Source organism: Cornus florida, unplaced genomic scaffold (assembly GCF_030987335.1).
Source record: "Cornus florida cultivar Cherokee Brave unplaced genomic scaffold, ASM3098733v1 CherokeeBrave_3.0.0_Hap2_Chr10, whole genome shotgun sequence".
NCBI classification, from domain to species: Eukaryota; Viridiplantae; Streptophyta; class Magnoliopsida; order Cornales; family Cornaceae; genus Cornus; species Cornus florida.
Window position 1 is genome coordinate 112,563,192 of NW_026775580.1, and position 15,781 is coordinate 112,578,972.

The following is a 15,781-nucleotide window of genomic DNA, read 5'->3' on the forward strand; positions in this document are numbered from 1 at the left end:
TCAAGGGATGTCATTATAATTAGCTCATTTTTTTTTTAATAAAGGAATTTCTTTTACATTTTTTATATTGTGAATGTTTTTTTTTTAGCCCTTTTATAAACCTTATCTATGACTATGACACTACTTTTAGTCACGTATACTAATTCCGTCTCAAAATAGTTATTCATCTTTTTATTTTGGGATGATCTAAAAAAAATATGTTCCATTTTAAATTTGAATATACTATTTTTTTTATAACATTTCCAAATTATTCTTTTAACTAAATAATTACACTAATTACGAAGAATTATTTTGTCTTTTAGTAAAAGATATATTTAAAAATTTACTCTTATTAATATAATAAAAAATTATTAAAATTTTATTATTATAAAAAGTTAAAATTTTCATATTAGACATGTATTGCGAGGCTGAGGGAGTGGCTGAAGAGAAAGTAACATGCTTGGTACAACCCACTTGCTAGAGATTATATGTCTGCTTTAACCGTTTCCAAGATGCAAACCACGAAACATTTTGTACGAAACAACCCGTCTTTGTCTACAAGCTCAGAAAAAGAAAGAAAGATAAAGGCAATTAATGTTTTTGTCAGCCAAAAAGGACAAACTAAATGAAAGCGGTAGTACAAAGAAAGTGTGGTCTGTTTGAAGATTAAAAATTTGGACAAGGTGTCTAGTAGCCTAAAAAATAAAAATTTTGTTCAAAATTGAAAAAAAAATAAAATTCAAATATGAAATATGTTTAGAGCATCCTGAAAATTGAAATTGAATGAAATTATATTCAAATTTGAATTTTATTTTTTTTTCAATTTTGAACAAAATTTTTATTTTTTAGGCTACTAGACACCTTGTCCAAATTTTTAATCTTCAAACAGACCACACTTTCTTTGTACTACCGCTTTCATTTAGTTTGTCCTTTTTGGCTGACAAAAACATTAATTGCTTTTATCTTTCATTCTTTTTCTGAGCTTGTAGACAAAGACATATATATATATATTTTTAATTATTGTGAAATTCAACTGATCAATTCAAAGTCTTAAACTAATTAATCATTTTGATGATCGATTTTTACCTAATCTTTAACCTGTATTGAATAATATATATATCTATATATATATATATATATATATATATATAAGTTTTATTTTTTTCAAAACTACTCTTAAGAAATTGAGCTAAAAGAAATTAATGAATTATAATTTGAAAACTGTTTTTTGAATTGAATAAAAAAAAGGTCTTAAAACTTGATCATTCCTATTCTTAATCATTGGAATAATAATGACACAGTTACAATTCACATTATGGTGAATTCTTAGCTATCCTAAAAATTCGAGGAGCACATTGTAAATTCACGATAGGAAAAATGCTATAACGAGGACGTGTTCATGCTGAACTCGCGTGGGGCCTAGTGAGATTTAGTGAGAGCGCGAGCTTATATGAATGACCGTACCGCCCAACAGTTACACGTGTCAGTTATAAGAAGCGGGTTTAATCACCTACATTAGCGTATAGTATAATACTGCAAACGAACCCCTTTAAACCCCGCCATTTTGTCATTCCCGGTACATTCAATGTGGCAATGTGCCCCCCTCTCTCTCTCTCTAGCTCTTCTCCTGCACAAACTGCAACGCACACCACTGACCACACCAACAACTGACAAACGGAACTAGAGAGAGAGAAAAGAGAGTATAGAGAGAGAAAAGAGAACCATTAAATGCAAAGCTCAACCACCACTGTAAGGACGCTAAGTAGTTGTATATATTCAAGTCAATAAACTCCCAACTACAATTGCAGCCTCAAGAGTCTTCTCATCTTCATTATCTATCTTCCTTATACCACTCAAATCAAATCAGAGATTTCTAGGATTTGAGCTTCTTCTTCTCCATAATGTGGAACTCTGCCGAGAACCTCTCCGCGAGGTCGGCGTCGTTCAGAGAAGACGGCGACGACGAGGAGGCTCTCCGGTGGGCCGCACTCGAGAGACTGCCGACTTACGCTCGAGTCCGGAAGGGCATTTTCAAGAACATTGTTGGAGATAAGAAAGAGATCGATGTTGATAAACTCGAAGTTCAGGATCTAAAGGTCGTGCTGGATCGGCTCGTCAACTCCATCGATGATGATGTGGAGAGGTTCTTTGAACGGATGCGAAGGCGATTCCAAGCGTAAATTTCTCATTCTATATGATAATTTATGTTCTGACTGGTTACTAGTACTGTTTTTGTTGTTTGTTTGATTAGTTTGTTTATGTTTGATTACTTTGCTGAAAGCATATAATTAATGCTTATTTATATAATTGATCATGCAAATTTTGTGCTATATTTATACAGATGATCTCAAAAATCGAAATTTATGTTATTTTATTTTGTTTTGATTGTGAATTATTTGCTTGTTCTTTAATTCCCAAATTCTGTTAAATTTGCTCATGAAATTGATTGAATTCTTCATACCTGTCTAATGTCTATGCAATTTTTTCCCCTGTTATGTACTTAAAGTAACTGAATTGTATCATTTGGCATTCATAGAGTTCAGTTTTTTTAACTTCCCACCTATATGGCATTGCAGAGTAGATCTGGAATTCCCCAAGATTGAGGTTAGATTTCAGAATCTGAAAGTTGAGGCATTTGTTCATGTTGGAAGCAGAGCATTGCCAACTATTTCCAATTTCATATTCAACATGACTGAGGTAGGATTTACAAAATTAATCACTGGCACAAGTGTCACCATCAATAATTAATTGTTTCCTTACTAAGTTTCTTTTTTTTTTTTCCTTTTCAATGTCCTCAAGGCTTTATTAAGGCAATTGCGGATATACCGGGGGGAGAGAAAGAAGTTGTCAATTTTAGATGATGTTAGCGGGGTAATCAGACCTTCCAGGTATACATTGAGTTTATATGCAAACCCAGCTGATGATTTTTCAGTCATGTATTTGATGAGGTGTAACTTTTATTCTAGATTGACACTGCTCTTGGGTCCTCCTAGCTCTGGAAAGACAACATTGCTGTTGGCCCTCGCTGGACGCCTTGGACATGATTTGCAAGTATGAAAATTCAATTTCTCTTGAACAGAAATTGACATGGTCACATTATACTTTATTATAATCGTCATGCAGTGCATCAGAATAAAGAAAGTACTCGTCCATAAATTTATAAATTCTTAACCAGTTTCCAGGATGTGCTGAGGCTTTTGATATTCATAATAAAAAATGCAAAATGGTTTTACAGATTCTTTTGAAGCTATCATGCCATGTACGGGTTTTAATTGACCTCCTTGACTTCCTCTGGTCATTTGGTTTTATTTTTAAGTACTACATTATTGTTAAATGACTTCACGCTATATAAGGATCACTGAGAGAAGAGTTCTCCTTTCCCTCTTTACTTTTCATTCTTCCTTCTTCTGTTGATGGGACCTATCTGGTCTACTTAAAACAAATAACTGAGTTCAGATGATAGTTGCTCATGCATATCATTGGTTGGATTCTTCTTATTTTGCTCATTTTCCTTCGATACCTTGATTGCTTTGAAGACGTCAGGGAAGATTACTTACAATGGACACAGTTTAAATGAGTTTGTTCCTCAGAGGACATCTGCTTATGTCAGTCAACAAGATTGGCATGTGGCAGAGATGACTGTAAGGGAAACTATCGACTTCTCGGCCCGTTGTCAGGGTGTTGGATATAAATATGGTAAGCTTTTGAGGATCACATTGTTGAGTGTGTGTGGAAGTCTCCTAAGTGCTGAACCATGTATATTTGCAACAGATATGCTTTTGGAACTTTTAAGAAGAGAAAAGATTGCTGGAAAAAAACCTGACGAAGATCTTGATATATTTATGAAGGTACATGTTTATCTTTAATCCATAATATATAATATTGATGCTTTATATTTAACTTAATTCTTTACTGATAGAATCTCATCTTTCTCAGGCATTAGCTTTAGGGGGCCAGGAGACAAGCCTTGTGGTGGAGTACATTTTGAAGGTAATTTCTAGACGCTAGTTACTTGGTACGCATATATGGAGCAGTATTTTTCATGCAATCCTGGTTTTAATTATTCTGAAATTACCATTTGGGTAATATATTTGAGAACAAATGAAGTTCTTGAATTTTACAATCTTGGTTGTAAGTCCTACTATACTAGAGAGTATGGTTTCATGTAGAATTCAATATTTATCAAGTCACTCCAACACTTCTCTTTAAGATTCACCTGAAATACTAAAATTCATCTGACAAAGATTTTAGGTTTGGACATTTGTGCTGACACGCTCGTGGGGGATGAGATGCTAAAGGGAATCTCTGGTGGGCAAAAGAAGCGGCTTACTACAGGTATATGCCCTGTGATCTTATGTTTCTTGGATACTAGAAAGATAATGTGTTTGTTTGTGTTAACATGGCTTGCATGCTTGGCAGGTGAACTATTAGTAGGTCCATCTAGAGTTCTATTCATGGATGAAATATCAACTGGGCTTGATAGTTCAACTACTTATCAGATCATCAAGTATCTTAGGCATTCAACCCGTGCACTTGATGCAACTACAGTCATTTCCCTGCTTCAACCTGCTCCAGAGACTTATGAGTTGTTTGATGATATTATACTCTTGTGTGAGGGCCATATTGTTTACCAGGGACCTCGCGATGCGGCTCTTGATTTCTTTGCATTTATGGGATTTAATTGTCCACAGCGGAAGAATGTGGCAGACTTCCTGCAAGAAGTGAGTAATGGTGATCTTGGGATGTTAATTGCTACTCCCATGTTTTACATCACTTCATTCAAATTTTTTTCTTGCACAGATTATGTCAAAGAAGGACCAGGAACAGTATTGGGCTGTTCCTGACCGCCCTTACCGATACATACCTGTGGTGAGCTTTGCTGAAGCTTTTTGTTCATATCAAGCTGGGAAGAATTTGTCTGAGGAACTGGATATTCCATTTGATAGACGTTATAATCATCCGGCAGCCTTGTCAACTTCTCAGTATGGTGTTAAGAAGAGTGAGCTTCTCAAGACTAGCTTTAATTGGCAGTTGCTACTGATGAAACGGAATTCCTTTATCTATGTTTTCAAATTCATTCAGGTGATGTTGTCAGTGTTTTATTTTCTGAAATTCTTTCATGATATATCAAATGAATCAAACTTAACTTCTTCGACATCAAACCAAGTTTTCTTTAATCACTATATATTGATATGCCAAACCTTTTCATTTGGTTTGCCAGTATGGTAGCGTGCCAGCAATCTGAAATAAAACATTTTCATGGTTACCTATGCTGATTATATGTATTATTTTCTGTTTTCCAGCTCGTCATTGTTTCTTTGATCACGATGAGTGTTTTTTTCCGAACAACACTGCGTCATAATACAATTGATGATGGAGGTCTTTATCTCGGGTCACTGTACTTTGCCATGGTTATTATTCTTTTCAATGGCTTTACAGAGGTTTCAATGTTGGTGGCGAAGCTTCCGGTGATTTACAAGCACAGAGACTTGCATTTCTACCCATGCTGGGTTTATACACTTCCTTCTTGGGCATTAAGTATTCCAACTTCGCTCATAGAGTCTGGTATCTGGGTAGCTCTTACATATTATGTGATTGGATATGATCCAAATATTATCAGGTAAGGCTCATATCCAGATGGAGTTTTCCCTTAGTTATGATGGTTGACATAATGGATTCTGCAATTTTAATGTTTTAATCTGCAGATTCTTTCGGCAGTTTCTGTTATTTTTCTTTCTTCACCAAATGTCTCTAGCTCTTTTCCGTCTGATGGGTTCCTTGGGTCGAAATATGATAGTCGCTAATACCTTTGGATCTTTTGCCATGTTGGTTGTCATGGGGCTTGGAGGATATGTCGTTTCAAGAGGCAAGCTAACGCATCTCTCATTTTCTCTATGTATAACTCCGAAATTATATGCTTATACATTTGCCTTCTCATTTTGACAGCTAGTATCCCAAAGTGGTGGATCTGGGGTTTCTGGGTTTCTCCTTTAATGTATGCTCAAAATGCAGCTTCTGTGAATGAATTTCTTGGGCATTCTTGGAATAAGGTAAATTTGTTTGTCTGATTGGCCATTCAGTTTCAGCACCTATTTGTCACAAATTTTTATGTACCTTTTCTTTGGGCCTAGCATAGTAATGACTCGACTCAGTATTTTGAGGTAGAACTACTATATCTGCCAAAGAGTCAAATATTGCTTGTGAGAGATAAAAAGTCTTCTACAGTGTAAGTTTGTAATGGATTCATTCTTCTTTCTATCATATGAATTCGTTTAATAAAAAGTTGAGGCATAATACTGCACACTTTATTTTAGGCAATTATTTTATCAGCAACTACAAGGTGCATGATTGAAGTGTTCACCGATGTTGATATGTATTGCCTGATATATATTAGTGGAAAAAAGTTTTGATCTAGATTAAACAATTGTTGTTAACTGATATTGATATGCATTGCCTGATATATATTAGTGGAAACAAGGGTTGATCTAGAGTTAACAAGTGTTGCTCAATGTAAATGAAAAACCAATCCCTATAAATGGTTCATTCATGTAGTGTGTGCTGTTTATATGAAGTGCAATCCAAATTGCAAATCTTGAATTCTCGTTGGGAAATGAATTGTCAATTTGTTACATAATATATCATTTGCACTTTGGGGTTTATTATATAATATATACACAGGGAAATTGAAGAAAGTTGGAACGTGTTGAGTAAAAATGGGATAATAGTCATAATCCTTACAATTTGGAATTCTGAAACCTATTTATATTTCATAAAACCTAGAAAACGAGTAGAGGCCTTACAAAGATAATCTTATCTACATTAACAACCTATAAAGATTCAAATAACAGTCACAAGCCTATAAAACAAATGCTCCTAAAACTGTAAAAATTGCTATGTATACAGTATTAGTATGCCTATAAATCCTAAGCATAAGGAACATCTATAAATGTCTGAAATTCAGCCACAGTTTGGGTAGTTTGTTCTACAACATATGTCCAGCCACATAATTGTTGGTATATAGTGATGACTATTGATTTCAAGCTTACTACTTTTCTTTTTCTTTGACAAAAGAATTTCTTTATTTTTTACAGAAGGTTTGTTCTTGTTGTGTTTAGGAATTAGGTACATACTAAATTTTACATAGAATTAAATCAGTAGAACATGGAGAAGGTGCCTTAATATCTTTCTTGACAGTAATAATGCTTGACCACAAATATACACTACCACTCTTTCAGTAATTACAGTATATTGAACTTTGATTTTGGATGGTGGCTATCAGGGAACATAACAACCCTGATTGAGACTTGGCCCAAGAAAACATGGTTCATGTCAAGCTATAAATAGGGTATAAAGTGTTGAGGTTGTGGAGCCTGAATCACAAGACCGGTTTATACCCTTGGATGCCCTTTGTATTTAAGTCCCCTTATTTTTCTGTGTTTTGGGTTGTGTGGTTTTGAGATTGAAAGACTGGAAGGAGAAGGAAGGAAGTGCTGCAAGGACTGATTTAATCATTACCTCCCTCCCTGCCTTTGATAATAATTCACCCCTTCAACATTTTCATTTTTGCAGCAACTTTATCTGATAGATAGCTAAAAGAGACTTGCTTTTATCTTCCAATAATAGCCCGAAGACCATTTTATTTTTTTAAAATCCAACCAGCCTCATCAATATAGTACCCCGAAAGTTGGAAATACCGAATTGTGAGGTTTTCTGTGTGAGAGCTCTGTGGACGTAGGCAAGACAATTTTGCCTAACCATGTAAATCGTGTGTTTTCTTGTGTGATTGTTTTTTCCTTCTTTCTAGCTTTTTCTAGTGTCTGCATGCTCTCTGTGTTTTTCCGTACGAGTGCAGTTCTAAGGCAAGGTTTCTGCTTGGAAGCTCATGTGCTAAGTTGTATTTAAGTTGCTTGTGTATAGTGGCTGAATTATGTGTATTCCACCTTAATCGGCAATCACCGCAATGATTCACCTTTGAAATGAAACCACAATCTTTTCCCTTATGTAGTTTAACTTTTCCCTCAAACTGAACATAAGATGGTTCACAGAAAACGACTTCTGTTTCATGGCTCTTCATGCGCATGCCTTTGATGTATGCCTTTGATATAAGTGGTCCAGTGACTCCCCAAGCCGGGATCAGGCCCGGGATTGGAATCCGTTTGAGTAACCTTGCACAGCACCACTGAAATTTATAGTAGTCTTAACAGAGGTTCTGTTTTACCATTCTTTCTTCCAAGTGGACTCATAAATTCTTTGTTCACTTGTTTGTTCATGCAGAGAGCTGGAAATAACACTAACTTGTCATTAGGTGAGGCATTAATGAAGGAGCGCAGTTTGTTTCCACAGAGTTATTGGTATTGGATTGGCCTAGGTGCTTTGCTTGGATATACAGTTTTATTCAACATCCTTTTCACATTCTGCCTAACTTATCTCAATCGTAAGCCATCTCTGTCTTCAAAAAATATCGTGAACCTTAACTTCTTTTCTGTCATAAATAAATAAATAGATGTATGAATGTATAGCCCATCAATTTTTTTAGTAGAAGGGGAGAAAGAAGCAATGAATAGTGTAGATGTATGAATGTATAGCCCATCATTTTTTTTAGTAGAAGGGGAGAAAGAAGTAATGAATAGTGTTCTTTTCTTTCATTTTCTTTTATGTAAATTTGATATAGCACTGGGAAAGCACCAAGCTGTTGTTTGTAAGGAAGATCTCCAAGAGAGAGACGGTAGAAAAAAAGGTGAAACCGTTGTTATTCAGCTAAGAGAGTTCTTGCAGCATTCAGCATCAGTAACAGGTTTGTAGTGATTTATCCTTATATGGATTCTCTCTCTCTACACACACATCTATTTATCTATCTAACTTTGATAAAATTACATCTGAAAGCCTACTTTTCTACTTTATTTATTGGGCAGCAAAAATGTTTAAGCAGAGAGGCATGGTTCTTCCATTTCAACCACTTTCCATGTCTTTCAGCAATATCAATTACTACGTGGATGTGCCATTGGTGTGTATATTGCTCCCTTTAATATTTTTTTATGAATTGTTTAGAATGAAGATTTCTAATCAAATTATTATATCAGGAATTGAAGCAGCAAGGAATATTAGAAGACAGATTGCAGTTGTTAGTTAACATTACTGGAGCATTCAGGCCTGGTGTGCTTACTGCATTGGTTGGAGTAAGTGGTGCTGGAAAAACCACCCTCATGGATGTGTTAGCTGGTAGAAAAACTGGTGGAGTAATAGAAGGAAGCATACATGTATCTGGTTACCCTAAAAACCAAGAAACTTTTGCCAGAATATCTGGATACTGTGAACAGAATGATATTCATTCCCCTTGCTTGACTGTTCTTGAATCACTTCTGTTCTCTGCTTGGCTCCGGTTACCACAAGATGTTGACCTAGAAACACAGAAGGTAATAATAAACCATGTGTTTTGCTGTTGTCCATGTTTGAGTATGCAATGACTTATGGAGGGTTAAATTTTCAGGCTTTTGTTGAGGAGGTGATGGAACTTGTGGAGCTCACTCCACTAAGTGGTGCACTAGTTGGTCTACCTGGTGTTGATGGTTTGTCAACAGAGCAAAGAAAACGGTTGACTATTGCTGTTGAACTTGTTGCCAACCCTTCAATAGTTTTCATGGATGAACCCACATCAGGATTGGATGCAAGGGCTGCAGCCATTGTGATGAGGACTGTGAGGAATATTGTAAATACTGGGAGAACAATTGTCTGCACAATCCATCAGCCCAGCATCGACATTTTTGAATCGTTCGATGAGGTCTTTCTCTCCGTCATTTGATAGGGAACTTCACACTTTAATGAAAACTATCTTCTGCATTCTCCATGCATGTGTATGGCAAGGTTAATATTTTCCTAATTTGTGGGCTGAATCATGCATACTGGCAATGATTCATTGAGAATCATGACAAGTTCCATCAAATGCCCCTTTCCTCATGCATATGGTGTTGCAGCTCTTGGCCAGTCCCTGCATGTTAGATTTGAAGACTCATCAACATTTATATTCCTATAGCTACAAGTGTCTCTGAGCAAAAGCATTTGTCCACTGCCAGATGTGTTGCCAGGACACAAGATGGGATAGGTCTGGCATGATATAGACATGCTAGCATGGAATTTTTTTTGAAAAACAATGACAAGACATGAAATAGACACATCAAGGTTATGGAATTATATTTGTGAATATTATATGCATAATACTTGTATCATTTTTACATTTGTCCTTTGGTGATTATACATACTTCCATTTTTGGTGCAAGTTGGTAAAATTTCTAAATACTCTTATAGTCTCTTTCCTTCTCTTGTTTCTCTCAATATAGTCTTTATCCAGTTAAAAAGAATTATGCCTATATAGAACATTATTCATTTGCTGACATCATATTGAATTAATTTCATGCCCAGTGTGAGTTGAATAACTGTTGGTTTGTACATCTGTTTGAATGGAGCACAGTATGGCCGCTCTTTAAAGTGTCCATGCTACTTTTTTGGCCATTGTACTGCTCCATAAATACCATTTTGCTTTGCTGATTGCCCAAATACTCTACCAAGTTTACATGCTGGGATCAAATTCAAGCAAGGTATTTTGGAATAGATTTTGTGGATTGAGAACATTGACCCCCGTCTCTGTATGACTGTGTTGGGCAGTATACATGTGCAAGAAATATGTACATTTAATTGCTGCATTGGAATTTCACATAGCTGTGTCCATGGATGCATTTGTACTTCAATTAATTTTCAAGAAAATAATGGGTTGAAATACTCATTTTCTGTCTATAATGATATGCAGACAGTAACATCAGGGAGTCTAGAGATAGCTAAATCTTGCTTTCTTTTCTAAGTTTTACCATGATCTCTTCATTCCTTATTCTCTAATATTATCCGACATTGCAGCTCTTATTTATGAAGCGCGGAGGAGAGGTCATTTATGCAGGTCTATTGGGCCCCAAGTCTTGCAATCTCGTTGAGTATTTTGAGGTAAAAACTTTGCTTGTTTAGTACTTCCAGCATGTGAGTTTTATAGCTGATTGATGGTTGAATTGCTTGAGTTCTCTTGATACAGTAGCACTTTTGTTTTATAGGCAGTAGAAGGAGTGCCAAAAATCAGATCTGGATACAATCCTGCTGCATGGATGTTAGATGTTACTTCATCAGCAGAAGAAAACCGTCTTGGTGTTGATTTTGCAGAAATATACCGAAGATCAAATCTCTCTCGGTATGCAATTTTCACGGGATTCTGATTGTTGATTTTTCCTTTATATTCTTTACTTAATCTGTCTGTTATTTTTAATGTTTCAGGCGTAACAGACAGTTGGTTGAACGTTTAAGCAAACCAAGCATTGACTCAAAAGATTTGAACTTTCCAACCAAGTACTCTCAGTCATTTTTTGATCAGTTTCTGGCCTGTCTTTGGAAACAAAATCTGTCTTATTGGCGCAACCCGCAATATACTGCAGTTCGTTTCTTCTACACTGTCATCATCTCATTGATGCTTGGAACAATATGTTGGAGATTTGGTTCTAAAAGGTTTCTATGTGATCCTTTTCTCAATTTTCTGTTGTCTTTGTGACTCCATTAATGACTAATCTTTGTTGAGAAGGTCATGTTTGTGACATTAGATAGGTTAAGACACTTGGTAAATGTTTAGAATGACACTATGGATTGAGTGGTATCTAAATCCTTTCAGAAAAATAAAATAAAAAAATGATGAAAACTTTTATAGGCTCTGAAAGATGAGAAGAGACGTGGTGGTTTGTGACTTAAAGGTAGATTCTATGCTAGATGGAGCAAAATATCAAATTAGGAGTTGTGGATGACTTCATATAAATGAAACAAGGCTTTCTCGAGTTGAACTTGAGAAGGATGGTATTTGCACTTGCTTTTGCCTTTTTAGGTTATGATTTTGAGTGAGGAATGACGGACAATCGTCAAGCTCACTGTAGGTACAAGAAGTGCAATTATTCTGCAATCTTATTTGTGATAAATCATTTCAGTGTAGTTGATTTTTGTTTTATTATTCTTTCTTCTTTGCTAAACTTCCGCACTTGCAGTCTAGATGTTCATATGGTTTGATTCTCATGATGATTTCATTTCTTCCAATGGTTTAGGGAGACCCAGCAGGACATATTTAATGCCATGGGATCCATGTATGTGGCAGTCCTATTCATTGGAGTTACCAATGGCACCGCTGTTCAGCCTGTTGTTTCTGTTGAAAGATTCGTTTCATACAGAGAGAGAGCTGCAGGGATGTATTCAGCTTTGCCATTTGCATTTGCTCAAGTGCGCCTTCAGACATTATTTTCCATCATGATACTAGTTTAGTTTGCTAGAAACCTCTAGATATTTAATATGCTTTCATAGCTCTGTCTTCTGCATGCAGGTTGCTATCGAGTTTCCTTACGTATTTGGACAGTCACTTATATACTGCTCCATATTTTACTCCATGGCGTCATTTGAGTGGACCGTGCTGAAATTTATTTGGTACATATTCTTTATGTATTTCACTATGCTATACTTCACCTTTTATGGAATGATGACAACCGCCATTACGCCCAATCATAATGTGGCTGCCGTTATTGCTGCTCCCTTTTATATGCTTTGGAACCTCTTCAGTGGATTCATGATCCCTCACAAGGTAAAATTTTCACTTGATATAATTGGATATATCTCTTTGATAATGAAACAGCATGTCATCTTCTGTTTTTTGTCATTAAAATTTTAAAATGCACACTACTAAATATAGTGTACTATTAGAACAAACATTGTTAGATAGGTGGCTAATCCAAGGTCATATATTAGACATGTATAACCCACTCAGGCAATAATTAATTCTTACTATTAACTGGTTGATGTGTGGTGCAAATGCTTGCACTTTTTTCTTTTCATTCTGTTGTTCCAGTTTGTATAGCAGTAAATAACTTTTTACTGCTTTTTCAGAGGATCCCCATATGGTGGAGATGGTATTACTGGGCAAATCCCGTAGCTTGGAGTCTTTATGGCCTCCTGGCTTCGCAATATGGTGATGTGGATGAAGTTGTGAAGTTATCAGATGGAGTTCAAACAGTAGCAATAAGGGTTTTGGTGAGGAATGTATTTGGGTTCAGGCATGATTTCCTTGGTATCTGTGGTATCATGGTGGTTGGTTTTTGCATGATGTTTGGGGTGATTTTTGCTTATGCAATAAAATCCTTTAACTTCCAAAAAAGATGATAGGAGGATGCAGTGTGGTGGTGCTAAGACTATGATTTGTGTTCAGGGTGGGGTTTGTTCCATGACAGGTATAAGACTATTATTAAATCAGGTTCTCATTAGAGAATTTTGAATTGTTAAATATGTAGGGAGCCAAATTGATTTTTTTTATATCTACACAAAGATGATAGCTTGCTGTAATCTTAATTTTGTGCAAAAACAATAATGATCGATGTTGCATTTTCAATAACTAAGTGTTGAATATTGTAAAGTCATATTTATAATAATTAAGCATACTATAGTTGAGTTTTTTTTAGTAATTTCGTTTTGTTCTTCTGACTCTGAAAACATTTCTTTATTAATTATACACTTTTACGTTACTCTTCTTCTTGTTGTTTTAAGTAAAGAGAAATGGTTGTAATTAAATAGTGACAATGCCATTCAATAAATAATATATAAGTTTGTTTTCATGCACCCTTGAAGAGAACAAAAGAAAAGAAGTAAGTTTAAAATGGTAAGAATTGATGAGAAACATAATTAGAGAAATAGTAGTAGTATCACATTGCAAGGAATGAGTATCTAGTAAAAGAGAATCTATTCCTGAGTAAAGGGAGGGACATCTGTTTTTGTTGCTACAATCTTCCCTTTGAAGTGACTAGTAGTACACTACATGCATCACTCTCTCTTGTCTTCCAGTAAACGCCAACCTTCACTGTTATGATGATACAAGTTGACTAATGCCTAATCATCAGGTTTGATACATTTTAGTAGCTAGCATGGCGATTATAAAGCTATCTTTTTGGCAGACTGCTGGGACATTTGCTAGCATTATTCGTGTCCATTTATTTTTTAGTTTGGTTAGTGATCCGAGTGAGGGACAGGGACCCTTCAGTTCCACCACAAAGGGACCATTTTTCTTCTTTTTCAATCTTCTCATCTAAGCTCTGCAACTCACTTTTGGACTTCTTTTCATGCTATAGTGCTATTCACACACATATTATGCTTTTTATGTATACCCAGAAAATAAATATAATAATTGGAAACAGCGAGACAAGCTATGCAATTTCTGCCATATGGATGGTGTTACAGGCTAAATTACACCACGAATTTTTACCTTTGTAATGGCAGTTGGGGCCACCAAGTCTCAGCCAACACTACAACACAATACACACAGTATAGAAATATAAAGAAGGCACACACAGTTTACAGGGACAAGCCCCAACCTTTGCTCATATTAAATATATTACAAAGGAATATGAGTTCGTACAAGGAATCAAGGCTCACACCCTCCCCTCTGTTCCCTCTACAAAGCCCACCTTAGCATTATATAGGCCACTCTCAAAACCGTCCATAACTGCCCACTAAGATGATGGATGACACCCCCATCCACCTAGGGTTGTGCTGGCACCCTCTAAATGTGCCAGCACTATAATGCAGTTGACAAGCCCAACTGCTAAACTTATTGGCATGTTCTGCTCATGCTACATAACCACAAGAAGTTACATTTTGCATAGTGGAAGAAACCACCCTTAACCGCCTGTGTGTTGGTCCTCTTAGAATTGTGCCACATGCTTGGGAGGTTACTTAGCACTCCCCCACTTCCCATGATGAGTGGGAAGTGCTAGTAACTTCCCCCAACCGACCGAGCCCACTAAGCCACCACCTCTTGTAACCGCAAGCCATGACTTTGTGTTGTCCATGCTCTAGCCACATCTGAGTCAACCTTGTGAACCTAGTCCAAGCCAAGTCCACCAATCTGCACCTACATATATATGTCTCTGAGTGCACGGCGTGCCAAGCCATGCACGCCCGTGTGCACGCTAGGGTGCACACCAAAGTGCACGCCGGTGCACACACTAGTGCCCTTCTACGCGCGCCATGTTTGAACCCTCATGCGCCCGTGGCTGTACGCCCGCCTGGACGCCCGTGCGCACGCCGAGCTAGACGCTCGCGCACACTAGGTTGGATGCCTGCCCGCGCACCCACCTGCACGCCCGTACGCGCGCCGCTGCACACCAGCGCTCGTGTGGGTGCCCACTTGTTTGCCCTTCAATATCTTGGATGCTCCCCACTTGTGCAACCATCTTGGAGTGGTGCAACACGTGCCCATGCACGTTGGCTAAGCCCCAACATAGTAGAATGGAACCTCTCCGGAAGCTATCTCTGCGACCTTGTCGACACACTGCTGATCGGTGAGTTGTGCTTGTAAAACCTTGCGAATGATGGAAGGTGTAACCACCATGCAAGCCATAAAAGCATCCGATAACTCATCCACACTCTTTAAAGCATTCCACTTAGTAGTGAATAGAGCAGAAAGACTACCAACAGGTCGGCGACTGAGTGCATCCGCCACTACATTCGCTTTCCCTGGATGGTACTGTATAGAAAAATGATAGTCTTTTACAAACTCCAACCACCTGCGCTGTCTCATATTTAGCTCCCGCTGAGTGAACAAGTACTGCAGACTCTTGTGATCACTGAATAATCTGAAGGACTCACCCAACAGATAATGCCTCCAAATACGCAAGGCAAAGACTACTGCTGCCAACTCCAAATCATGTGTTGGATAATTAAGCTCATGAGGCTTAAGTTTTCGAGATCC

At 36.9% G+C, this 15,781-nt stretch overlaps 1 protein-coding gene across 1 annotated transcript; it reads left to right on the top strand.

Annotated features, from left to right (window-relative positions):
* The first annotated feature begins 1,582 nt into the window (after positions 1-1,582).
* LOC132277233 (ABC transporter G family member 32) lies at positions 1,583-13,499 on the top strand. Its single transcript, XM_059779017.1, has 24 exons — positions 1,583-2,155; positions 2,556-2,676; positions 2,779-2,867; positions 2,946-3,030; positions 3,516-3,675; positions 3,751-3,827; positions 3,916-3,969; positions 4,224-4,314; positions 4,399-4,700; positions 4,780-5,061; positions 5,283-5,599; positions 5,685-5,845; positions 5,926-6,029; positions 8,254-8,413; positions 8,651-8,773; positions 8,892-8,983; positions 9,060-9,392; positions 9,467-9,757; positions 10,885-10,968; positions 11,073-11,206; positions 11,290-11,517; positions 12,099-12,270; positions 12,371-12,625; positions 12,928-13,499. The coding sequence occupies exons 1-24, from the start codon at positions 1,881-1,883 to the stop codon at positions 13,198-13,200; spliced, it is 4,263 nt and encodes a 1,420-aa protein (XP_059635000.1). The 5' UTR covers positions 1,583-1,880; the 3' UTR covers positions 13,201-13,499.
* The last annotated feature ends 2,282 nt before the right edge of the window (positions 13,500-15,781 follow it).